We start from the raw sequence: 26888 nt of genomic DNA, 5'->3' as shown, positions 1-26888 counted from the left end.
GAGCTTCAGATTCGACCTTGGCACCGAGTTCTCACTGTGCCTCAGTTCCCACATGTGGGTCTGCTCTATTACTCTGTTACAAAAATCTGTTCCCAAGTTACTCTTTCATCTCTATCTCCTCTGCTCTCTCCTACCCCAGGACTGGAGTCTTGTCCCCACATTTCATGCAGATCACTGACAGAATTTCCTGATCATCATTGCCTGACTCTGGGATGAGTAGTGTCCACTGTGGGATTCCTCACTGTCGACTTCTCTGGTAAATGCTGCCTTCCTGAAAGTTGCCTTTGCCCCGGTATCGGCAGCAAAGCCAAAGCTCCTCCCACCCCCTGCTGTGGTCATCTTGTCAGGACATGCCCTTTCCTGACCATCCTAGAGCTAGTGCAGTGAAACCTGGACGCTGGCAGGATCAGTAGGAGGCACAAAAGGGACAGTCACACCCTCAGAACCTGCGTTGGACGACACTGTCTTCAGGCTAAGTTGGGGGTGGGGGTAGAAGCGGTGACTAAAGTTCATAGCGGTTCCACTATTCAAAGGAAAATATGGAAGAAGGTCAGAAGTAGACCGCCAGATAGGTAGTGTTCAGAGGACAGCCCTCAACACAGCACAGGTGTGAGGAGTGTTAAGAACTTGCATCGGACCCTCCCAGGCTGGGGTGCTGCTGTTCTCGGCTGGGAGCCGTGGGAGAGGTGCTTCTCAGCTGGCTCAGAATCGCCACAGCGCTGCTTGTTTACACCATCTTCTCTGGGATGACAGCTTCCAACACAGCCTCTCCCAGCAGCGGGTAGAGTGGACATGCCTGCCCAGCTGCTGGCCCCAGGCTGACCCTCAGGACCCCAGAGTTATCACAGGGAGACAGTCCTGCGGTGGGCCCAGGACCACCGACGATGTGGCCAAGACAAGCCTGGGGGGTGGGGTGACCCTGGAGGGAGGAGCCCTCAGGCCAGGCCAGTTAGGGCTCCAGCACAGGGGAGTGGGGGAAGAAATGGTTGCTGCTTGAATGGGCAGTCATGTACTGGCAGCAAACACAATGTCACTTGTCCCTGCCACGGCCCTGTGAGGGGGGTACCATTATTATCCAGATTGCACAGCTGAGGAAACTGAGGCACACAGCAGCGAGAGGACAGATTGATCACCCGAGTTGATGCCCCCAGGAACTAGCAGAGGTAGGATCTGCATCCAGGCCTGTGGCCTCCGGAGAGCCCTGAACCCCCTCACCTCCACCCCCCTGACCTTGACCTAAGCTCCCCAAAGTCCTGCTTGGGCCTTTCCACGAGCATCTACACTCAGGAATTCTGGTGTTACATGGGAGTTGGAGTCGGAGGTGGAGCATGTTCACAGTCAGCGAGTCGAGTGCCTGATACTGTCCCCTAGCCCTGCTCCCTCAAGGGAATGCAGCTGTTCTCTGAAGGCTCGTCCACCGTGGGGGAGGGAACTTGTCCAAGGCTACCCTAACCTCCCCTGGGCTAGGGTGTGGTTGTATTATTGCTTGAGTTCCAGCAACTTCAGGGGGCAGCTACACAGACCCCTGGTGCTGCACAGAGGTCATTTCTGCCAGTCCCCTGCCTCTGTCCATGTGGCTGGGCCTTATGATGCGGCCCCATCCCAGCCTGCAGGGGAAGGTGTGCTAAGGGCTTCACAGGCTTTCTCCATACTGTTAGCTCAAACTAATATCCAATTATTTTTGATTCACAAAATGGTAGTTTCATATGGTTCAATCGGATACTTGAGATAGTCACACTGACCCAACAGAAGTTTCTGGAAAGCCCCAATTGGAGCCCTCAAATCATACTGTGCTCCAGTCCCCCAGCTAACCCCATTTTCAGCAAAGTATCTCCGGAGCCAACGGTATCAGGTACAGTGGGGTTCCAGCCCTCAGAAGCTCCTCAGCTGAGGAAGAGGAGAAGGGATGCCGGGCCAGAGGTCAAACTCCACGTGACCTTGGACAGTTTGTCTAACTTCCGTAAGCCTCAGTCTCATCTGTGCCTCCTCACAGGGTTATTATGCTGTGAAACAGAAGAGTCTCAGTGAAGAATCAGGCCCCAGGCCAGGAGCTCAGCCCAACTTGGGAAGTACATGGGGCAAATCAGAGTCTCCAAGAAGCACATTCAGCTGAGACACGCGGCCAGAGCTGCCCAGTTCGGCATCAAACACCCACCGGCCATCACTGCCAGGCCTGCTCCGTCCTCTACCAGTCTGCCTGGGTGCTGCTTTTCCAGAGGCCTCTTAGATGCCTGCAGGGCGGGCTTGTGGGGTGTTCCAGGTTTGGGAGATTGCTGCTCTCTGCTCTATTGCCAGCCCCGAGATAGACCCCCACCTTCCCTAAGCCACACTGGATAATACTCACAAGTCCCTGGCACAACACCCCTACCCACCCCCCATAACCCGGCACCCTCATGGCACAATCACCCCCATCCCCCCACAACACCTCACTCCTCAGTGACACATCCATCCCCCTTTGTTTTCACCCACCCCTTTTTAACCCTTCCCTGGATCCCTGGGAGGAACCACCACTTCTGACTGCCTTGGGAAACCATCCTTGTAGATGGAGCAAAGTCACGACCCATCTCTGAGAGAATCAAGACAAGGGAAGAAGTTTCCCTAAATCTGTTCCTCTATATATTGATTGTGTGCAGAAAGCCAAGGGACATTGTCCCTGAAAGTCAGGGGACGTTGGATAAGAGCTTTCTAAGTGCCAGGTCTTGCCCCAGGTATTCACAATATGCCGAGGAGATAAAACTATTATTAGTTTCATAAGAGGAAACTGAGGCACAGTGATTTAGGCAACTTGCCATGGAGCATGCAGAAGCTGAGCCCAGGCCAATGCAGTTGGGGGGACTCTGAGCCCCCAGCTCTGAGGGTCTTAAGGTCCTTTCTATGCTGAGGCCTAGGGTGGCTTCCTGGCCTCACAGATGCCATCAGAGCCGGGGAGGGGCTGCATTTTGTAACCAAGCAGGGATTGAACTAGTAACAGAGGCCCAGTCTGAAACTCCAGGTGACTTCTCCAGAGACCAGAGATCCCAGCTCCCTAAGCTCACCAGGGGATTTTATCCAGCATTTCCCAAAGCTCCCCTAGCCGCAGGCTCCCTCCGGAGCTGAGCCTGGACTCACAGGCTGAACTCTGTTGAAAGCAAGACTGTCCTGTTACTTTCAGGGATGTAAAATAAACCTCAGACAGATGGATTGAGTATTGTCAGAGAATTGCTTTAAAGGACGAGGTTTATGGTGAGCACACTCAGGAGGTTTCGGGAGGTTCTCAGAAGCCTTTGCCAGTTTTTTTCCTACTCCGATGAAATATTTCCCCATTTGCGCTGGTGTGGCAAATTCTATTTCCTCAAGGAGTGTACAGAAGAAACTTCACCTTGGCTTGTCAGGGTTAGAGAGCTGGAAATGATCTAACGTCATCTAGTCTTTCCTTGTAATTTTACAAGTGAGGAAACATCCGTGGCGATGATGGTGATGACAGTGATGGTTAGCAATAGTGACGGTGCCTGGTAGCTGACGCTGAGTGCTCAGCTGGGTTCTAGGTGTTTCATGTCCATTTACTTGACATCCAAGGCCTTGGCATATTGTACCTACTGAACAGATGGGAAAAGTGAGGCCAGCAAGTGGCGGGGCAGAGGTCTGGGGAGGCCTGTGGTACCACAAGGCCCTGCTGTGGCTGATCCCATCAAGTGCTCTCTCCTGCCTGGGAAATCTAGATGACTCCCATTCTGTCAATGGGTTCCAGCTGGTTACATCTGTGTGCGTGCCACTTCTCCCTGTGGCCATGCCAGTGGAGAGGGTCCCTTGTTCCCTGAAAAGGATGAGGCACCCCTGGGGTGAGGGCCACTGTGGGAGACTGAGGGCCAGCACTGCTTTAGGACAGACAGATGTCTGGTGTCCCACCCATGTGTTTGCAGTCACAGCACCCAGAGTCCAAATCCTGGTTCTGCTGTGTGTTTTCTAATGACCTGGAACACTTACTGTGTCTGAATGTTCCCTCATTTTTGAAGTGGGTACCCCAGTATCTACCTGTTCAGATTATGTAAAGATGAAAAAGAAAAAAAAATGCCCCCTGCCTGGCACAGTGGTGGCCCCTAGTAGGCACGCTATCAATGCTAGGTGCCACCATTGTACTCAGAGGACCAGAGGGCCATCCTTTGGAACCACTCTTCTTGGGGAGCTCACAGTTATGGCTTTGCTGCTGTGGCTGGAAGTCCTTGTCCTTTGCCCTCATTAGGATGATGAGGGGTGGGGCTTGGCCAACATCAACTGGACCCTCTTTTCTGGTGGGTGCCAGCCTCCTGTGTGCATCATGATAAGATGTGATGGACTGTCCCCAGGCTTGGGGCAGGGCCAGGCTCCCCACGGTGGGTGCTGATAACCCAGGAAGGGCACTATCAGGGAGGAAGTGGCCAGAATGGGATGGAATGGGGCCACCCAGAGCCCAGGGCAGGACCCAACCCCAGGGTCACGTCATCCATTCTCTGCCACCAGGCACAATTGCACCGAACCATCCATCACTGCCCCCTGGCCTGGCTTTTTTCTTCACTAAATGCATTAATGCACTCTCACTTCCAAAGACTCGAGGAAGATGCCAGCGTTTTCCCTTATCCGCCTCTGCCCTTTAGCCCCGGCTGTTCCCTCCCCAGAGGTCACGGGGCTCTCCTTGGTGGGCGTCACTGAAGTCATTTTGCTGTACATTTATATACATGTGTGTGATAAATATAAAATTGTGTGTGCAAATTATGCCAGAGGTGTTTCCCTACACCCTCCCCTCCCCGCTATGCCTTGGTCATGGGCCCAACTCAGAACTACTGACGTGCCCGTGGTTTTAGTGACAGGACAGGAGTCCATAAAATAAACAAGCCCTGATTCCCTTAAGTCTTCATTGTTGTACCCACAAGTGGTTTTCACTTTGGTCACAAACAAGTTGCAGTGAAGAGCATCACTTGTTTGTCTCTGGGAACCGGGGTGTGTTTTGCTATAGGATGGTTTTCTAGGGTTCAGTAGCTCCATGAATGTGTATAGGCATCAAAGTTCTGGAAGCCAAAAATGCTTCCCCAAAAGGCTTTAGTCACACTCCCATCAACCTTTACAAGAGAAACTGTTTTGCCACCTCTTAACTAATATTATCAGACGTTAGCAGTGTCGCCATTTTGGTAAATTACACACTACTATGTCATTAGCATTTTCTCAGCTACTGGGTGACCGAGCAGCCTTCGCAGTGTTTATTAGCTGTTCATTGTTTGTTTTTTTGTGCAGTTGCCTCACTTATCGTCTGTTCATTTGTCTTCGGGCTGTTCAGTAACAGGAAGAAGTTGGTAAGTTTTCTTTGCAGTAATCCTTTGTTATAAGGCCATGCAAATAATCTTCTTCCTGTCTGACACGTACTCTAACTTTGCTCATGGTGCCCCCCCCCGGAGGTTTCTCTTTGCAGAATTAGCAGCAATCACAGCCTCTGCATGTTTAATCCATGTTTCTCCCACTGAAATTTTATGGCAATACTGATGGCTACCCTCTGCCGAACGTCTCCCTTCCGCTTAGTACTAGAAAAACAGGGTCTGGTCCACTCGAGGTGAGTCCACAGCTTAGTGAGTGTGCTTGACACTTGAGGAGAAGGCCCAGGGAGCTGACTGCTGAGCAGGACTTGAGTCTGAGTCCATCTGACCCCAGAGCCTTGACCACTGCGCTTCTTTTCCTCTCAACCTCAGCCAGTTTTTCTTGAGGCTGAAACCATCCTTGCCTGAGCCCCGACTGAGCATGTTGTTTTGCACTAATACGTTGCTAGGCATGGGATGTGGACAGAGAGCAATATAGTAACTGCCTCTGTTCCTTTGTGTCTTTGAAAGTACCCACTGAGCACTTTCTATGTACTAGGCCCTATGCCAGGGGCTGGGAATGCTGTGAGAATACACAGCCCGGCTCAACAGAGAGGACAGTCAACCAACCCATTTCTTGTTTTGCTTTATCATTTGCTCATTTGCTTGATAAATATATGGGGATTTTCTGGGATGCAAGGACACTACACATTCTTTTTTTTTTTTTTTGTAGAGACAGAGTCTCACTTTATGGCCCTCGGGTAGAGTGCCGTGACGTCACACGGCTCACAGCAACCTCCAACCCCTGGGCTTACGCAATTCTCTTGCCTCAGCCTCCCAAACAGCTGGGATTAGACACTACATATTCTTCTTAATCTCAGCATGGTGTGTGTGGGGGAGGTTGGGCCTACTGTTTCATGCTGGGTCTAGAAATGAGTAAGGTGATGTTGTCAGCTTGTCAACACAATCAAGGAATGACACTGCCAACAAAAAGCTTGTGTAGTTCTGTGATTTCCTCGCTAGATCCCCAGGTTTGGTCTTTTCTGTGTAGGCACACCCACCATGCACACAGGTACATATGTGAGTGCCCGTGCCCCTCCTCCTCCAGCCTCCAGGGCACAGGGCATGGGCTGTGTCTGGCCTCTGGGGAGCAGGAGGGTGTGGGCCTGGCCCTGTCTGTGCACAGCCAGGTCCTGGTGGTTCATGGGAAAAGGCCACGTGCAGTCCAGAGTAGCGAGCAGGAGGCTAATTTTAACCAAGAGCAGCAGAGTGACCTTGGCACAAAAGGGAAGGCCTCACAAAGATGCACCTAGATGGTGCCCTGGCTCTTCCAGCAACGTGAGGCTGAGAGTGGGGACTTCTCCCTGCCCTCCTTGCTGTCAGCTTACAGGCAGTATCCCCCTCCACTTCATCAATCCTCACATTCAGCCCTATTGGGACTGGCTCCCATCAGCCCCTGTCAGCCTCTAGGCACACAGGGGCCTTAGTGGCCCAGGTTCAGCCACTGATTGGAAAGAGGAGGTGGGACAGGTTGGGGAGGGGAGCAGGCGTCTCGCAGGCTGCATTCCCAGGCAACCCCAGAGAAGGTGCCCTGGGGCCTGGGCCCCAGCTCTCGAGCACATTTGTGGGAAGGAGCATGCATGTATTGACATCCTACTGTATGCACAACATTGTGCCCAAAGGTTTAAGTACATTGTCTCAGTTCAGTCCCAGCTTCCCTTTGAGACAGGCATGCTGTGTCCATTTTAAAGATGGTGAGACTGAGGCTCAGAGAGGCTAAGTAATTCACCCAGGGTCCCACAGCCAGGAAGAGGCAGAGCCTTGAGGCGAAGTGACCTCACTTAACCCCTGTTCTTCTTTTACAATTTGCCCTGTATCTGGCAAGGGAGCCCAGCCAGAGGGTTTTCTGGGGCCATTTGCAGCTCTGGCTCCAGCCAGCTGTGTGACCTGCTACCTAACACCTAGCTCCCTCCCTCCCTAGAAAGCTCTGGCTGGAGCAGGCTCTACAGAGGCTTGGGACATGGTCAGGCCAACCCGGGTTTATGTCTCAGCTGAGTGAGCATGGTGGGTGACCTCAGTCCTAGGAGCCTCAGTTTTCTCATCTACAAAATGGGACCAGGACCTGAATCTGCTCCTTGGAGTGCCAGGCTGGCTAAATGGGACCATCACATGAAGCACACACATAGCATTGCTGGTATTGGGTTGCCATCAGCATCCTTGTTTGTGAGCAGGGGTGATACCCCTGCTTCCATGAGTGAAGGCACATGGGACGGCTCCTTGGGAGTGGTCTTGTCATACTTACTATTTCCCCGACACTGCGAGGCCTATGTCAGGTCGCTGGCTGTTGTCAGGTGGAATCGTTACTGTGTGCGTCATCAGCAGAGTCCAAGACCTCAGGCACAGCACGGGACTGTAGCCACATCAGCTCTGTGAGCCCACTGCACACATTCCAGCATGAGGCTCTGGTCAGCCTGGCAGCCCTCGGCACCAGATGTTTTTCTTCCTCCCTTCTTTTCCGCCAGGTTTTTGTGAACCTCCCTGTCACCCTCCAGGAACGGTTTGCTTAACCTCACTAAAAGGACTGACCCCCGGGGGCACTCGACAGGCCCCGTGCAGTCACGTTTGCCCTGTTCTCAAGAACAAACAGAACCTCAGTGCCCTGGGGGCCCCTCAGGTGCTGGGCACGGAGCTGATCCTAGGATTAGAGGCCTGGACCCCTTTTTTAGGGAGACACTGGTAAGTGACAGGCTCTGTTCTCTGCCTTTCTCCAAAATGAAGACAGCCACACATCTGAGAGGTTGCTGTGAGGACCTCCACCCCAGAGGCAAGGCAGGGGAAACCTTGTAAACTGTGGAAACCCATGCACTTATGAGCAATTGCTTTAAGAGACACTGTCCCATTAAAGAGCTCCGCTGGCATAGTTAAGGAATGGCATTTTCCAGTGAACCAACTAATCTGATGTGGAGAGTTCTCACACATAAAGGTTACTGTTTTCAGGAAAACCTGCCTACCTGAAAGCTAAGGGGAGGACTGAGGAGGGGCCCAGCTGGGCATTGCACAGTCAGAATAGCTCTGGTCAGAATAGCTCTGGCACGAAGAAAGAGAAAGCACAGTCTCCACCACTGACCAGAAGGGGCTCCCCAGCCTGGGGCTGCACTACCCTGAGCTCCAGATGAGGGGACAGCAATAAAATCCAGATACCACAGGCACGGGCCCCTCACCTATATCCTCACATGCGCAGATGTGTAATGGAGTGAATACAGACTTCACCGTCACGGGAAACCTCTTCCACTAGAATCTTCCACTACAAAGACAAAGTCACAGCCAGGAAATGAGGCCCATTCATTCTCTCTGCCTCTCAATCTCTCTCTCTCCTTCCTTCTTCCCTCTCCCTCTTCTCTCCCCACAGACTCACACATTTCACTTTCTCCCTGGGAATTAGAAGGTTCTTTGTTCTTTATGAACTTACTTATGCCCCTAACAAAAACACAGGGAAACCATTCTGGCACCACCTGGGCAAGTGCGCCTCCTAGTGGATAAACTTTCATTCATCTTGCAAGACTGGGCACCTGCCTCACCCTCCCCAGGAAAACCCCAGAACAAGCCTCTGAGGATTTGCTGGTCCTGTGGGTTCTTTTCTAATTTCCACAGGTTGTCACCTGCATATCAGAGTTGGAAAAAGCCACAAGCATTGGCTGGGCCTGCGGGGCCAGGACCTGACACAGATCAGCCCTCCAGGTAACCAGAGCCCAGTTCTCCTGGGAAAGGCCCTTCCAAACCCCATGCAGCCTGGCCCAGTGGTTCTCCCAATGGCCCCATGCAGTCCTCTGGCCCATTTAACCAGGCCCCACCTGGAATCCAGGTACTGGGGATTGTAACGAGCCACAGGGCTGAGAACCATGGCAGGGCTATGGGTGGCTGTGAAAGACGAGGTTTCCCGGGGTCCAACCTTAGACCTGCTTCCCGGAATCTCCGAAGAAGAGTTCAGCAAAGGCGTATTTTAAAACAAAGCCCCAGTGTGATGTTTGAGAAGTACTGGGTGACTCTTGTCATCTTTAAGGAAAGGTAGTGGAGTCCAGGGAAGCAAAGCCAGCTCAAAGTCTTGTGACCCATGGACAGGCTGGACAGCTTGCGACCTGAACTGTGGGAAACCACTTCAGGGGGCCATGAAGATCTGGGAGGTGGTGCTCAGCTCAAGGTCCCTTCTCATAGGGGGACAAAAGGGACCTGTTCCTTATCCTCCAATATTAGCTTCCTCTTTGGCCCTGTCCCCACAGGAGCCCAGTCTTTCAGAACCCCAGGCAGGTGAGCCCCAGGTTTGTCTCTGCTGGATGCCACCACTGGCAAGAACAGTGACTCCATGGTGTCCCACATTCCTGCTTAATTACCATCAGCCATGCTCTAGCCCCCCTTTTCCCAGTGTCCTGGGACCTGGTCTGATGAGGGCTAAGATGCACACTCAGCACCCACCTCTCCCAAAGGACCCTCTGGTCCTGGGGGCAGTCAGGGATCCCACAATTTCTGGAGCTTCACTATCCCTGCCTCCAGGGCCCTCTACTGCCAGCATCCTGGACTAGCTGGGAGAGACCTGCCCACCTGGAGACATCCCCCTACCCGTACTGTGCCATCTCACACAGCATGTGCTATATGGGCAGAGGACAATGAGAGCCCAGAACAGGGTTCAAATCCTGATCACGAGAAATAAGCCCTGTGGCTGAAAGCCTCTGTCAGTGTCCTCCTGTGAATGGACAGTGTGGTTGGGACAATAATAGCCCCCACCTCCCTGCCAGACTGGTGCTGTGCAAACCACACGCTTTGGACCCTGTGGAGGCTGTCCCCATGGGGTTCTCCCTGGAAGCCCCCTAGGGTGTGTCTGAGTGCTCTGTGCCTCAGTTTCCTCCTCTGTACTGGGGTGGTAATCATCTTACCTCGTAGGGTTATTGTAGGGTCAGAGGAGTCAAAACCTTACAAGCTGGTCGCTGAGGCTTCAGGGAACAGGAAACTGTGTGCACAGCTGGGGGTAGGAGGTTTTAGGGTAGTGGAACCACGGCGTGCGATGCTGTGGCACATGTGCTTTTGTCAAAACCCTCAGAATGTAACCCAAAAATGAACCCTAATGTGAACTAGGGACTTCGCTCCATAGCAGTGCGCCAACCTTTAAGGGAAGGCAGTCCATACCATCGCAGGACTATTTTCTGGATTTTTCCCCCATAAAGTGCTCAAAAAATCCACTCAATTATAAACAAAACAAAACGCATGACAAGTAGGGAGCCAGTGTTCCTTGGTATGTCTCCTCAGCCCCTGCAGTCGTCCAGGCCAGCTGAGACCAGGGCTTCCGGGCGGCCGCAGATCTGCGAGGCGAGGACTCCCCCTGCTGGCCGGAGAGGCCGCGACTGCGGGGTCTGCGCTTTCCGGGGCCACTAGCGCACGCTCCGCGCGTCACGTACGCGACGTCCAGGCTCGTCACCAGACACCGCAAAGGTCAAACTCTCGTGACTTTATTACTGAACAGCCCCTAATGGCCGGGGTGCAGCCGGTGTCAGGGCTGCCCTGGAGCGGACGTCAGAAGTACCATGTCCTGCTTCTGCCGCTGGAAGTGGGGTGCATGGGCTGCTCCAGGTCCCTGTGGCCCACTTCCTGGTTACGGTGCCCGCACAGAAGCCTTGATGCAGTCAATACCGTTCCCAACGTCTTACTGGGCCTAACTTAGTCCTCCTGACAAGACATACGACGATTTGGGGACCCCGCATCCCTTCAGCGTTTTACAGATGAGGAAGCCGAGGCACACACAGGCTAGACATTTGCCCAAGGACACACAGCCGTGGACGGGTGGGCAGCGACCGGGTTCCGGCTGGAGTCCCTGCAGGGACCACCTGCCAGCCCCCTGAGCTTCGGTTACCCCGTCTGAGCAGTGGGCGCCCCTGTCCGTCCTGTCTGTCCCTCGGGCTCGCCCGGACGTGGGCAGCCCTGGGTGGGCTAGGGCTGCAGCTCGTACTGCTGCTCGGTGGCCGTGTAGAAATCCTCCAGCACCGACTGCAGGAACTCGAAGGTGGGCCGCTCCTCCGGCCGGCTGCGCCAGCACTCCGCGATGACCCCGCGGTACAGCTCCGGCGGGCACGTGTCGGGGCACGGCATGCGGTACCCGCGCTCCAGGTTGCGGATGACCTCCGGGTTGCTCATCCCTGCGGGCAGAGGGGACGCGGAGCCCACCTGAGCGCAAAAGCCGTGCCAGCTGCAGTCCCGGAGCACCGGTGCCAGCTGGTGCCACCTTTAAACCTCCCTTTACGTGTATGTTCTTTTTATTTCTTGGGGAGCAACTAGATGAGTTTTTTCATGAATGTGGGGCACTTACTCTGTAGATGTGGCTCCATCTTGATTATTTGTGATTGCCCAGAACACAGCTGAAGACAGTTCACTGGTCCCTGAGCACTCACGTGTCCTAGCCCTTCTGATGGGGAGAGAGGGGCCTGTGGACCTGGAATTCACCATTCTGCCTGCTCAAAATGGAGCTTTGTGGAATGAACTTGAGTTCAGACCTGACCTTTACCGTGACTCCAGTTGGGGGGCCCATTTGACCTCTGCTGGAGGAAGGGGACCCAGCCCTGTGGCCCAGAGCACCATCAATGAAGAGGCAGAACCTGCCCCAGAATAGCATGCCTGGGCCTCTGTCCCTCTGAATGTGGCAGCCACAGGCACCAAGGACAGGCCATCTGCTGCCAGGGCTGTCCCAGAAAAGCAGGGAGCAGGAGAGCTGCAGGGCGCAGCACCTACCTGGGTATGGCACCCGCCCGTAAGTGATGATTTCCATCAGGAGAATGCCGAACGACCACACGTCCGCTTTGATGGTGAACACCCCGAAGTGGATGGCTTCTGGGGCAGTCCACTTGATGGGGAACTTGGCCCCTGTGAAAAAGCCACGTGCAGCTTTGAGAGGCTGTTACTGGCCTCCCCTGCCTCCTCTCTCTGGCCCTTGTCTCTGGCCCCCACTGCTGGGCCTCACAAGGCTTGGCCACTGGACACAGCAAAGATGTGTCTAGAGAATCACCATGACATACTCTTAATCAGGTAAGAGCAGACATGGGGTCTGCAGCACACATGAGCGATGTGGACACCAATACCACTTGCTGTCAGCCCTTTAGATCTTTAAGAAGACAATAAGCAGCCATGCTGCACAGCCAACACCTGTTTCCAACTGGAATGGAAGCGTCCTTTTCCTCTGGACACGGGCCTTGTTTAATAACAGGGACTATCCATTTTAACCTGTCCATGCACAGTGGAGATGTTGACACATGAATCTTGGACCCCCTAGGGTCACTGTGAGGAAAGACTCACATCCTGCTGCCCCATGAAGCCCTGCAATGCTCACAGCCCCGGGCAGCATTCAGGGCTGACCACCGAGGATTACCTCCCCTTGCCCAGCTTCCTTAGTCTCCCACAAGCCGGAGGCTCCTGAGGGAACAAACCATGTCTATCCTGTGTCAACTGACTCAAATGCTCAGCACATACTGCTTGCTGACAAGCAGATACACTTGCCCACTGCAGATCTCTTATGAAGTAGATTTTACCTTAGTTGTATCAGCAGAGTCACCTAATTCAGGTGTGGAGTTTGCTGCTCATGCATCAGAGCTGTGAGTGTGCCCTGGGAAAGCCGATTTCCATGGGACGTTAATAAGACCCGGGTGGAAACAGCTTTGGGGGCTGAAATGCATTTGAGAGACACCAGGTGAGGCGAATGTGACTGATGCTTGGCTGCAGGACTTCTCAGTGCCTTTAATGTGTTGAAATGTATTGGGGATCTCCAAGGAGGGGAGGGAGATGAACTGCAGTTTCTCCAAGCCTACCTTATCCTAAAGCTCCTCCTCCGTGGGAGACCTAGAGGCATGACTACTCTGCTGAACACCATCAGGGAAATACTGATCCAGAATGCAGAAACCTTAGAGCTCCCAGGTCTCTTCACATTGGGCTCTGCTATGTCATGCCAAGGAGTAGTTCAAGGGGCTTGTGGGAGTTGGGAGGTAAGGCCCAAGGTCTCCCCTGTGGGTGTGGGGCCGTGCTCACCCTCCTGGGCAGTGTATTCACTGTCGATGATCCTGGCCAGGCCGAAGTCAGCGATTTTGCAACACAAGGTCTCAGACACCAGGATATTGGCCGCCCGGAGGTCGCGGTGGATGGAATTCATGTGCTCTATGTACGCCATCCCTTCGGCAATCTGAAGGAACAGGCCACAGAGTGAAGGACAGGATGGAGCCCACCCAGCACAGCCCCCATGGGGAGTTCCCACCAGCCTCTGCAGGGTCAGCCTTGTCGTCTGGCAGGCTTCCTGGGGAGGGACAGAAGAGTGGGGGAGGTTCTGGTTTGCTTTTGGTGAGCAGAGGGGGGCTCTGCTGCTGGGTAGGAGCTCATTCTTGGAAAGGAGTGGAAAGGTGGCTCAGCTGCCCTTCAGCAGGACAAACCCTAGGCCTCCAGCAGCCCAGAATAGCAGAGACATTGTCCCCAGAGATAAGAGGCCACATGTAACCTCTCCCCCCACCCCATCCTTCCAGGTGGCTGTCTCCAGGTGCAGGGAAGAAAGGTAGCGGAACCAAGATAGGAGAGGAAGCAGGATGGAAGGGAAAGGGGGTCCCCTCCCTCCAGGGTAGAGGCACTGTTTTGGAGCCAACACCCTCAATGGAAACGGGTGACCTCCAGCTACCTCCTTGAGGGGTCACAGTCCTGATCCAGGACCAGGAAGGGAGGAAGGGAGTGGTCTCAGGACACACGGTTGAGGCACACATAGGATGAGGTGGCCATGGCTGAGGGCCCAACCGAGCACCTGGCCCATGGCAGGCACCCAGAGTGCAGGAGCGGGATCCAGGAAAAGGAGCCCTTGTCTCTGCTCCCCCATCACCAGCGCTGGGCCAGGGATAGTGGTTTGTATCTGCTCTGGTGCCTTTTAGCTAAAGAAACTAAGGATTTATTTGCCCAATAAATGGATGAAGAAACTGAGGCAGAGAGCCAATTTACCTCCTCAGACCAGCTAGTGCAAGCAACCAGTGCTGGAATTGACCCCACCTCTCATGCTTCCAGAGGCCTTGGTTCATTCACGAATCCATCCATTCACTTATTCATTCCCTCACTAAATCAATTTAATTAGTATAGGACTGTGGGGACTGTAAAATTGAATTCAAGCATGGCTGAGCAGTCCGTGACAGTACTCACTGGATTAACAAATATTTATTGAGCAGTGCCGAAAATACAAAAAACCTAAAAAGTTAAATAGGGCCCAGATCTGCTTTCAAGGAGAAGCTACCACATATGGGGCTATTATTAACACAGGCACCAAGGGCTCTCTAGCAGTTTCTCATCAGGGAAACCTTCACAGAAATGACATTTGTCTCTAGTCATGAACACTGATCTCGGCAAAGGAGGCAGAGATGTGACAAGGCGGGTGACAGGAAGGGTGACATGTGTCTGCAAAGTAAGGCACCTGGGCCTCATGGGGTGGGCCAGAGCTGGCCTTGGAGGAGGGATCCTGGGGGGCTTTGCATTTCATCCAACAGAAAGGAAAAGAAGAATCCAGAAGGGTGTTGCGTGTTGTGTGTGTGTGTGTACATGTGTGTGCCCACACATGCATGCTGAGGTGTTGGCATGGTCAGAAGATGGTTCAGAAGCTGCTCTTCTGAAAGGTTCTGATTTTCTGGTTTCCTGAACCCCAGACTTGTGATTGCATCTAGGTATTAAACTCAGATGGCTTTTCACATCCTTTACCCCTGGGTGACCCCAGATTTCCTTAGAAGTTGTAATGAGGACTGAATGAGAGACACAAGAAGGAAAGAGAAGGAAGTGGACAGGCCACTGTCGTGTGGTCAGACACCGGTTACCAGAATTCATTCCCCAAAACCATCTCACCAGCCTGCTCAGACTGATCTCTGCTCACCTCAGTGGAAAAAAGGCACCATGACATCAGTTCCTGCAGTGGTACTAATAGCAGATAAGGCCGGACGAGGTGGGGAGGGCTGTGTGGGTGGTGGGAAGGCAGGTTTCCTCTATGTAGCTGGGGGGGGGGGGGAGTGCACCTCACAGGCTGACCACAGACCAAAGCTTTTCTGCTGAGAGTTCCAGTTTTAACTGACACACACAGGGCCACCAGATGTGCTTCCTGCCAGTTAGAGCCCTCAGCTCAATCCTCAGGGAGGGAAGACCCCTTTTCTGCATTCTGCTTGTGACCTCGCAGAGTCTGTGGAGTTCTGCATATGACGCGGGGACACTGAGGACCAGTCCAGGGCAGCTGAGGAGGTCTGGGCCTCGTGATTCCCTGATGGCAGCAGTAGTGTGTGTTTAGGGCTCAGGACAGTGACAGTCCTAGCACTTGGGTGAGGCTTGTGCCGACCCATCTGCCTAGGGCCGATCCCAGGGCTGTGAGAAGTCTTGGGGCTCCTGGGACAGGATCCATGTTTTCAGAGTCACCTACAGAAGGCGTTTGGGGGCAGCATCTGAAGTAGACACGAGGTCTCAGCGGAACACACTTGTCTACAACATGTTGAACAGAACCCTCGCCAGCTGTGCGGCTTTCCCCCCACCTCCACCAGGCCTCTCTTCCTTAGTAATAGGAATCGGAGGCCACATCCCCCGGGCTGCCTTGGGGCTGCCAGTAGATGCAGGACCAAGAACAGTAGGTGGCTTCAGGGACCTGTGCCTAGAGGGAGGAAGGTGGGCTCTTGTCCACCTGGCTGAGAAGAGGACAGGATGCTAAAGTGTGAGCCGCCATCTCAGACAACAAGATGACACACTCAGAAACCCAGCAGGGTGGAAGGACCTGGGTGGGCCAAAGCTACCACCTGCCCGACACCCATTCTGATGTTTACCCATCTCAGGTCTCCCGCCCTTCACAGCCCATCTCAGATCTAAGCTGTTTTGGTTATGCCACAGGATACAGACGAGAGGGGCTTGGTAATTCACCAACCTGGGCTGACATGTCGATCAGTCTTGGGAGGGGCAGGCTGCTCCCTTCATCTGTCTTCAAGAAGTCCAGCAAGCATCCTAGGACAAGAGAGGCTGGAGCTGCCCTTGTGCAAAGTGACCCCCACAGTGCCAGCCTCTTCCGGGTCAGCTGCCCCCACCTGGGAGCAGGGAGTGGGCAGTGGCTCTCTCAGACCTCTCGGTGCACAGCAAAGGAAGTACGGAGGGCCGCTGAGGGCCTTACACTTTACAGAAATCCCAACCTCAGGCCCCACAGCACAGCTGATCTGTCATCAGCTGCCCAGAAGAAGACAGGTCTCAGCCGGGTTCAGGGACCTGTCTGAGGTCACACAGCTGGGAGCTGAGAGCAGGACTCCGGTTGTGACTCTAGGTCAGTGCCTCTTCTGACACAGCACTCCCTCGATCCTTATTGACAGATACCTGGCTGCCTCTGAAGACCCAGTGTCAGTAAGAAAACATCAGCCTGTCCGTGGGGCTTGATGTGGGGGGACGTGCATATCCGACGTGGGACCAAAGAGCTGGAGGAGCAGTCACCCGAGGTGCAGCCCAGAGGCGTGCAGGGGAGCCACTGTGCCTTCAGGACAGTCTCAGACTCTGGCCCCCTTGGTGACAATTATTAAGATGCTACAGGAGCAGTGTGAGTCAGGGTCAGAGTGGGGCGAGAATGAGGTCAAAAGCTGAGGCCCACCCCAGGCCTCTGTCTCATGAAAAACCAACCACACCGTGAGCGTCTGAGGTCATCTCCCTTGCTCTCCCTCTCAGTAAAGGCCCCGCAGCTGGGAGGTGGAACTAGACTGGAACTAGAGCCTGTGTCTGGACACTAGCTGCTTGCTCTTTCTACTTTGCAATACTCCGTCCCTCCCAGCAGGCATCAAACAGGGCTGCGTACAGACAACACACCCCAGAAATGTCGGCTGAGCTGCTCCTGAGCTGAGGGCACAACTCTGCCAGTCAGCCAGCTCTGCCGTGTCTCACTCTCCCACCCTCCCGCCCTCCCACTGTGCTATGCCCTAGACCTGCAGGACACTGGCTAAATGACCCCCTGCCAAGGCCCCCTGCCCCCAGCCCCCTCCTCTAAGCCTTAGCCCCACACCCCTCCCGCCTTGCTCTGAGGATAGCCCTGTGGGGGGCACCACCTCTGGCCATGTACTCAGTGACAATGTAGATGGGCTCCTTGGTGACCACTGCGTAGAGCCGGACCAGCCTCTCGTGCTGGAGGGTCTTCATCATGTTGGCCTCGCCCAGGAAGGCTTCTGGAGACATTGTTCCCTCCTTCAGGGTCTTGATGGCCACCTTCACGTTGTTTTTGTAATAACCTGAGCCGGAGGGAGGAGGGAGAACAAGGAAGCCATTCAAGAGACGGAGAGGTGCTTGGCTGTCATCCCTTCACCCAGACTGACGTAAGCGCCAGGTAGCGTCCCTGGGAACCAGGGCGTCAAAAGCTCAGGACACTGGGTCCTGGAAGTTAAGTGACACAGCCAGCAAGTGATAGCCTCAGCCCACACAATCAGACTCAAGAGCCCCCGTTCATGAACAAGGTTTATCTTACTATCTCCAGCTGGGTGAGCCAAAGACGAGGACCCAGTGAGACATTCACGTGTGTGTGCACACACACACACACACAAGTCAGTGGCAAAGCCAGCTGTGGGCCGAGGGAAAGGAAGGAGGCAAGCAACTCAGGGGCTGGAAGAGCTGGATTCTATTCCTGCTCGAGCACCATGACCAGCCACAGCAGCTATGCTGCGCCTCCATGACCTCATCTGTCAAATGGGTAGCCTTGCCCCTCACGAGCCTTCATGGCGAAGGATGACACACTGTTCAAATGCTAAGCCTTCTGCCTTCCGCAGCCAAGTCTGAGCTGTAGGACACCAGTGGGGACAGGGACTCCTGCCACACACATACTCACCCATCCAGACTTCGCCAAACTGCCCAGCTCCAAGCTTCCTGACCAGCTTGAGAGACTGCCGGGGGATTTCCCACTCGTCCGGGGCCCAGGGGTTCTGGGAAGCCAGGCTCACACAGGGCACCGTCAGCTTCTGACACAAACCGTCCCCCTTCTCTGCATCAGGGAAGAAAGGGTGGGGCTGCATATTCCCAGGGTGGCCAGGCTGTCCCTGGGGAGCCAAAGCATCCAGAGCTGTGTCCTCTCACTGCCCGCCCACCCACACCTTCTCCTCAAAGCGCGTGTGCAGACACACAGTCAGCTCTCGCCATTAATTCTGCAGAGCAGAGTGTGCTGTCATTGACCTGCTCTCTTGGAGACTGAAGATACTTACTACCCTCCAGGTGTCCCCATGCTCCGTGAGCAGAGCCGATCAGGACCACCAGCTTTGAATGGTTGTGCTGAGAGTCGCCATTCTTTAGGTTCAGCTTTGGGATGACTGCCCCCTCCCCAAGTGGCAACAATCACTCATACAGTTGGGATCTCAGCAATAGAGACACAGGCGCTCCTCTGGCACCAGCGCCTGTCCCGCTTACTGGAATAGTGCTGCACCAAGGCCTGCAGCGAGGGGAAGGTGATCCGAGGGGAGATGTAATAGCCGCCTTCCTCCAGGGAGCGGATCTTATAGTGCTTGACTATCTCCCCTTGGGCTGTGACATCCTTCACAGACAGGGAGAAGGCACCTGGAGGTGAGTGGAGACAGCCATTAGGATTAGGGGTTCCTATCAGTGCTTTGAAAGAGTCCCCCCACTTCTGCTCTCCACTGTCACCTTTCTATGGCAAGTTCCCTCCTTTATCTCAGCCCTGGCCCTCCCAAAGCTTTCCCTGTTAGCTCCATCTGACTCTGCCCATGACATCCTCCTGGAGCCCCCCTAAACTGAGCCAGGGAACCCCAGAACTGTGCAGAAGGTGGTACAGTCTCTTAGCAATCACGTGGGCCCCTGCTTGGGCACCTGATCACTCGGGGACTCTCTGTCATGGACCATTGTGAAATGTAGAGTCATTGGAGAGTGGAGGACTTCATTTATTTCTCTGGCTAAAAAGCCAGTCCCTGCTCCTGTGAACAGCAGCACACCACACCCTCAGGTGCCCAGGTCCACAGCAGACATTGTAACAGGCTCTCTCCCAGGGTTCTGTTAGAATTCACTTGCTGCCTGTCATGCTCACACATGTGTTTTGTCACCTAGGTTCATGTTTTCTTGCAAACAGGTGGTAGCAGTCCGGGGTTACCAACAATTTGGGAGGTAAGAGTTTGCGGCTGAGAAACTTCTTTCCAGGAACTTGACGTTTTTATAACAAGCCTCTGTCCAGCTCCCTGAGTACCATGGACCCCCTCCGTGCTTGTTTGGGAGGATAGGACACCAAGGCCCAGAAAAGTAGCAGCGGGCTAGGGGCTCCCCGCCCCCACCCGAGCGCGCCCCGGGAGCAGTGCCGCTCTTCCCCGCTGGGGGGCGGGCTCCGCGCCGCTTTCTCTTTCTCTTGATTTTCTGCGGTCTTGTCTACAGCACTCGCTCTTTCCCCTCCTGCCTGCCAGCACTGTTGGCCTATCTCGAGTCCCTTGTCACGTCCAGTCTCCCTCACACGTTCCTCTCTCACCGTCTGCTCCGCAAGCCGGACCCAGCCCCAGCCCCAGCCCCAGCCCTGCAGCCGCGGGCACCTCCACGCCCCGCGCAGTGGGAGGAGCCAGCTGGTCCCCCTGGGCAGCCGGCCCGGGTGTCGGTCGCTGCCGGCGCCTCCGCGCGGCGACCTTGCCCAGGCCTGCGCTCTGCCAAGGTCCTGTCCCTGATAACCATGACGGTCTGGTTTTCCTCTAGGAGGACCTCGAATCCTCTCAGCTTCAGCTTCACAGAACCTGGTCCCTCGACGGCACGCAAGACACTCAAGAACTGAACTTCCTGCCTTTGAACTGGGAACTTAGTTGTTCCTCACATAGATAACAGCGAACAGAGGCTCAGGGACATCCTGGAGACACACTGGGCTATAACAATCCATCCTGTGCTTCCGAGGCCGGTGTCCCGTCTGTACCCACTGTATGTGGCACCCAGATGCAGACTGACAGGGCCTGCTTTGCAGCTCTGAGGAGTGTGTACACACCATGTGCGTGTACAGACTACCTGGGCATATGTGTGCATCGTGTGTGTTGGGGGGAAATTATAATGTTTGAACATTCTATGGCCCCATCTGGCCAATCCCCAGCTTGGACTGGCCTCCTGGGGTGGCCTGTCCAGGAAGAGACACTGGACTCTTAGAGAACCCCTTCTGCTGGGGGCCCTCCCTCCAGGACCTCTTAGCCATAGGCATCATTAAAATGTCATTTCCAGAGTTACATGACATGATGTCTGAGATTTGCTTCAGAAAAACAGGAGTGGAGGGGTGGTGCCTGTGGCTCAAAGGATTAGGGCGCTGGCCCCATATGCCAGAGGTGGCAAGTTCAAACCCAGCCCCGGCCAAAAACTGCAAACAAACAGACAAAAACCCCCCAAAAAACCAGGAGTGGAGTGAGAGATGGAGATGAAATAAGATTGACTAGCTGGTAAATGCCAAGCTGGGGTCAAGCACAGGGTCTCTGTTACACTGTTTTCCCCATGTCTGTATGAGTTTGAGATACTCTGCAATAACAACCAGCGATTGTCAAATAGGTTTTTGGACAGAGGTGCTCTGCTGTGAAAAGGAAACAGTGACAGTATCCTAAAGTAACACGTGTATGTAAGATTTAAATATGCATGTGTATATATGTATGTATATATGCAATATATATGCGTGTGTATAAAATATCTGTATGAAATGTGCCATTTCAGGAAATTCTGCCCAGGGGACCCACTTCCCAATGCACCTTCCTCTTCCGCAGCCCGGCCCTGGCCCTTTAAGGGGCAGCAGGGCTGTGGGGACTCCCTGAAGCGTCACAGTGTGTCCCCAGAGCAGCTGAGTTCTCTGTACCTGCCTGCTCTGCTCTGGGCTCCCAATTCTGGCCACTGTTCTCAAGACACAAATGGAGCTGAGGAAAACCCCTGTCCATTGTCACCACTCCAATCACAAGGAACTAGCTCATATCCCTGTCACTCTGTCCCCTTTCTCTTCTAATGTTACTATCACCATTTCCTCTCCAGTTAAGAACTGGCCATGGGGGGACAGAAAGAATATTGGAAGAAACAATGGACAAAATGTTCCTGATTTGACGAAAAGCATTAATTTACACAGCCAAGAAGCTTGACGAATTCCAAGTAGGATAAACTAAAAAAAAAAAAAAAAAAAAAAAGAAAGAAAGAACTGACCACCAGGCTGTAGCAGGGCCCTGTGGGCAGCCTGCTGATGAGCAAAGGCGTTCTTCACACTGCCTGGGACAGTCTCTTGGTCACCCTACCTTGCCACAGTTTAGAGTTTATAAGGATTCTAAGCCTCTTTCATGATTTGCTCCAAGACGTTTTGGGCTCTGACACTCACTGTTGGTGACAGGCAAGTCACTTCCTCTCTCAAGGGATCCATTTCCTTATTTGCCAAATGCGGTGTTGATCTAGTATCTGACACTTGGAAAACTAGTGGCAAACGTGCACCAGGGAGCAAAAATAATGAGGCTAAAAGCAGCACATTCATCATAGCCCCAAACTGGAAACAACCCCACATCCACCAACATTAGAATAGCTACCTCGGTTATGGGATAGTCCCACACTAGATTCTGTGTGGCCATGAAAGTGAATGGACTATTGTCAAACTCAACAACATGAATCAATCAGTGGCTGAACTGTGTCCCCCCCCACCACAATTCATATGTTAAAGTCCTAACCCCAAGTGATTAAGTTATAGTTAGGTTGTTAGGTAGGCCCTAATCCAATATGACCAGCATCCTTATAAGACAGCGGTTCTCAACCTGTGGGTCGCGACCCCTTGGTAACAATGAAAATACATCCTGCGCCTGTGGCTCAGTTGGTAAGGCGCCGGCCCCATATACCGAGAGTGGCGGGTTCAAACCCGGCCCCGGCCAAACCGCAACCAAAAAATAGCCGGGCGTTGTGGCAGGTGCCTGTAGTCCCAGCTACTCTGGAGGCTGAGGCAAGAGAATCGCTTAAGCCCAGGAGTTGGAGGTTGCTGTGAGCTGTGTGAGGCCACGGCACTCTACCGAGGGCCATAAAGTGAGACTCTGTCTCTACAAAGAAAAAAAAAAGAAAAAGAAAATACATCCTGCATATCAGATATTTTACATTACAATTCATAACAGTAGCAAATTTATAGTTATGAAGTAGCAAATAAAATAATTTTTGTTGTGTTGGGGGTCACACAACAGGAGGAACTGTATTAAAGGGTTGCGGCATTAGGAGGTGTTAGGAAGGTTGAGAACCACTGCTTATAAGCAGAAGAGATTTAAGGCACAGATAACCACAGAGGGACACTGTGTGAGGACCCAGGGAAAAGACACCATCTGAACACCAAGGAGAGAGGCCTCAGGAGAAACCAATCCTGCTGACACCCGATGCTGGGCTTCCAGCCTCCAGGACTGTGAGACAATAAATGTTTCTTGTCTAAGCCAGTCTGTGGTACCTGTTATGGCAGCCCAAGCAAATATAGAATCTCAAACAATGTTGCGTGACAAACAACTCACACAAAAAAATAGTGTGATTCCATTTGTATAAAGCTGAAAAACAGGCACAATGTGGGCGGTAAACCATAAGAAAAGCAAGGAGAAATTTCCACACAATTCAGGACAGCGGTAAAGCAGGTGGGGGTTAGATCAGGAAGAGGCCTAAGCAGAGGAGTGAGGGGGCTCATTGGATGTCCGGAATGTTCTGTCTCTGGAACATTCCATGTGTTGGTTTCCTTATGATTACTCTATAGAATTCATAGTTATGCACTATAATTCATGCAAGCTTTATTTGTGTTTTATATTTTATGATTAAAAAAAAGCATTGAGAAGGGAGCAAAGCCAAATGACAGAGAAAGTGAGAGAAAACCCTGGGGGAGGCAGCAGCAATGTTTTGCTCTATCAGCACATTTGGACCCAGAGTCTTTGGACTGGGGGTAGCCGTCCCACTCTCCACTCACCCCCTTCTGTTAGATCACAGCCATGCTGCTTCCCCAACATGTGTCACCTCCAAGCTTCTGGCTGAAATTATCTCTAAGGATTCCCTGAGCTCCTCAATTCTCTGATTCCAGAGTGTGGCTGGTGATTGAGGCTTGGGGTGATGCCCCCTCCTTGGCCCCACCAGCTTCCTGCTGACATAGTCAGGCTGGCGGGGATGGGGGTGGGAGCCCTCACCACTCTGACTTCCATGTGCTGGGTCATTTCCAGGTGAAGGGGAGACCTGTCCATGGGGACAGCGTCAAAGCCAGCTCCTTGACAGGGCCTGAACTGGGGATACCAGGCCTGGAAGAACCTGTCTCCCTCACCAGCACCTTCACCCCAGAACAGGGCCTCTGGAGGGGCTCCCCAGGGCATGCAAGGGAGGGTGGGGGAGGCTGCCCAGCTTACCTTTATTCGTTTCACTCTCCCTGATGAGAAAGGAGCCTGCCTTGTTGATGGGGGCCAGAAGCTGCCTCTCCGTTTCCTTCCGGCTGATTGATCTAAAGAACCACCTGGAAAACACAAAGGCAGGTGAACCTCCTGTGAGTGGCCATGCCCCTGGCAATATTCTTATTCTTACTTGAGTCTCACTCCTGAGCCATCCCTTGTCCCCAAGAAATAAGACATTGCCTTTCTGCTCCCAGGTCAGCTTCCTGTCCCACTTCCCACCCACCGCTGGACTGATTGCTTTTCTGGAATGAAATGAAGTCATTATCCAGGTGACCTCTGTTAATTTTGCTTTGGAAAAATGCACCTGATGGCCCTCCCTGAAGCACAGCTCATCCCCTCAGCACTCTCCGGCTCCGTCCCGTCCAGGCTGTGAGTCAGGGGAACTGCTGGACACTCTCGGAGCAGGCTCTCTGGCCACCCCCCTTCAGCCAGGGATTGGGAGCACTCCATGGCCCCCCACAGTGCTCCTGGGAAAGACACAGAGCCCAGAGTGCCAGGAAGGAAGGGGAGGAGGTGTCTTTTCTGCGGCTACCCCGTCCCCAGTCCTGGGCAGAGCCTGGCCTACCTTGTGTGCTCTGTGAGCCGTGTGAGTGGGTTGCAGACCCACAGGACATGTGGACATAGGTGACAAGGGGTGAGGGGTTAGGAGTTTGGGGTCCTGCTCTCCTGTGAGCTGGCGCTGTACTAGCGCACCCTTGTGGGAGCCCCCGGGGCTAAGCTCACCCTGCCCACCAGAGGCGGCAGAGGAGGGATGCCTGGCCCTGAGCTCTCGAGGCCATCAGACAACAGGGGGGGCAGTGCCACTGAGGGCAGCTAGGAAGGGACAGCTGGACGGAGTGATGCGCTTAGCACAGCACAGCAGTCTAGACACATCTGGAGCCAGGAAGGAGCCATCCCAACCCGTCTAATCCCCTGTCCCCTCCCTGTTGGCTTCCCCAGGCTCTAGCTTGAGGGGTTTCCAGTGTCCACCTACTTTTCGACCTCCAGGCTCTCTATTCGGGCCACAAAGTTGCTGGGCACGTAGCCTTCTCTTCCAGTGACCAGCGACTTGGCCAACCACCAGTCTCCGGTTCTAAGGAGAAGTGAAAACAAAGATATGACAATGGGGGCTGTGGGACGGCCCCACTGCACAGTCTCCTCCCCAGAGGCAGAGCATCATGGGGGGGTGGGTGCAACACATGAGAAGGGGCTCCCGCGCGCTGATTCTGAGCTCTTTCTGGTTTGCTGAGCCGCTGATGGGAAGGAGGTGCTCCCGGCCTGAGGGAGAGTGAGGAGGAATTTCGACAGGCAGCCAACCAGGGCTATCCTGCACTTGGCTCAAGGAGATTTCGGAACGTCAAGGACAAAATTAGGCCCTTAGGGCTACAAAAGAGAAGCCTGACAGTTGCAAGAAAGCAGAGTTAGGAGGAGCTTCTGGGAGGAACAATGGAAATAAACTAAAGCTAAAGTGGTGAGAACAATCCCATTCAAGAACTTGTCTCAAAAGGGAGACGAGGATGGACGCCACAGACTCAAGTGCAAGGCTCTCACAGAATAACTGGGCGAACTCTGCTGGAACAGAGGAGGGAGAGGTCCACACACCCAGGAGGACTGCATGGAGGAGGTGGCATTAGAGCTGGGTTTTGAAGGATGCCTTGGAAGTCATGAACAAAAACCACCTCACCAGGAAGACTTGGAGAGGAAGACAGCTAGTTCAAGTTTAAGGAAATGCTGGACACTGGGGGCCGAGGACCAAGCCATGGAGATTTCTGGGGTTGGTTGCAGCAGGTGTGGAGGCTGGGGGGAGGGAGAGGAAAAGGGCAACGGTCTGGCAGATACAGGATGGCGTCCCAGACACTCACCCCTTCAGGACCTGCAGCTTCTCCCCCTTGAGCATCTGCAGGTCCCGGTCGTTCACAGCAGTGTAGTCATATAGGGCCACCACAAAGTGCTCGTCTGGAAGGGACAAGGGGGCAATGGTGGGACAGAGTAAGTTCCACCACTGGGACTGGTAAGATGGCAGGAGCCATCTCTGCCTACCATGTGAGGCCCCTGCTTACCCTGAGAGCTGACAGGGACGCTCTCATCAGGCAGCTGGCCTCCTGTCCTCATGTCTGCACCAGATGGCTGCCCTTAGAGCCCACCCCATCCCCCTCCTGGGTCCCACTAAGATGCCCTAAGGTCTAGACAAGGCTGCGGTGGGGGAACTGGTGCCACAGGATTGAGGAAGCCGGTGGCATGGAGGCCGCAGACTGCTCCAGACTCGAGTTTGGAAGCCAGCGCTGACGCGTCCCTCATCATCCAGCTTGTCCAAGTTCTCAGCTCTGAAGCCCTGCCTTTCTCTTCCTCTCCCTTTCCCCACCCCAGCCTCCACTCCAAGGTGGGTGGTCTTAGACGGTGGCAGCTGGTGCCCAGCACCCTGCCAACGTGCTTCCGGCTGGCAGCTCCTCTGAACCTGCCCAGCCCTCGGTGGTCCCTGCAGCAGAGGTGGGAAAAGGCTCAGAGCCTGGTGCTGTCATTTGAATGAGCACAGCTGCTCAGCAGGGCTCTCCGGATAGCCTGGGAGCCAAAGGCCCCTCCTGGTAACATTACCTCCCACCTGGCCCTGTTCTGCTCCCTGTGGAGGCACTATCTTGTCCACCACTGTCCCTACTGTTGAACTTTTTTGTCACTGAAGAAGGAACCTCCTTACTGGTCACCTCGCCTGTGGTTTTGAGCTTCCAGTCCTTGTGCTAAAGGCAGTCAGCTTATTTCCTTGCCCTGAGCTTCCTTTCTGGAGACTGCAACCCCTGGCTGGATGTGCTCTCCTGTCCCTGCTGGAAATCAACAGTGACCCCACAGGGTGCGGGACACCAGGGGAGGGCAATGAACTGGTTCTTTGCTCATGAGTGTGACAGACTAGGGCCTTTTCAGGGAGGAGTGTGATTTACTCTCATCTCCCCAGTTCTGGGCAGAGCTGTGCGCTCGATGCACACCTGGGGCTGGATTAACAGTGGAGCCCCAGATGGGCAGGCAGACCTTCCCACAGCCGTGTGGACGTAGGTGGTGAGGAAGCTTTGGGAAGCCAGTTCTGAACAAAGCCATTCTCCTGGGAGCCCCAGAGGAGCCCTGGGAGTCCCCACCCAGGAAGGCTGAGCTCAATCACCATGGTGCCCTGCAGAGCAGAGAGGCATCTAGCCCGGGGAGGGGGCAGAGGTGGCGAGAG

General features: G+C 53.9%; 1 protein-coding gene across 3 annotated transcripts in view; it reads right to left on the bottom strand.

Moving 5' to 3' along the window:
* Window positions 1-10983: 10983 nt before the first annotated feature.
* The window catches only part of BLK (BLK proto-oncogene, Src family tyrosine kinase), a 49216-nt gene continuing 33311 nt past the window's right edge, over window positions 10984-26888 (bottom strand). For all 3 annotated transcript variants that reach the window (XM_053578770.1, XM_053578769.1, XM_053578771.1), the window contains 10 exons: window positions 25546-25639; window positions 24678-24776; window positions 23663-23766; window positions 18738-18884; window positions 18166-18318; window positions 17396-17575; window positions 16243-16319; window positions 13359-13509; window positions 12072-12203; window positions 10984-11482 (listed from right to left, as the gene is read on the bottom strand). In XM_053578770.1, the coding sequence (XP_053434745.1) occupies window positions 11277-11482; window positions 12072-12203; window positions 13359-13509; window positions 16243-16319; window positions 17396-17575; window positions 18166-18318; window positions 18738-18884; window positions 23663-23766; window positions 24678-24776; window positions 25546-25639 (1343 nt within the window). In that variant the 3' untranslated portion in view covers window positions 10984-11276. The remainder of the gene's footprint in view (window positions 11483-12071; window positions 12204-13358; window positions 13510-16242; window positions 16320-17395; window positions 17576-18165; window positions 18319-18737; window positions 18885-23662; window positions 23767-24677; window positions 24777-25545; window positions 25640-26888) is intronic.

The sequence above is a fragment of the Nycticebus coucang genome, chromosome 24, assembly GCF_027406575.1.
Source record: "Nycticebus coucang isolate mNycCou1 chromosome 24, mNycCou1.pri, whole genome shotgun sequence".
NCBI lineage: Eukaryota > Metazoa > Chordata > Mammalia > Primates > Lorisidae > Nycticebus > Nycticebus coucang.
Note: the sequence above shows the minus strand (reverse complement) of the source record. Positions and strands in the feature narration are given on the sequence as shown.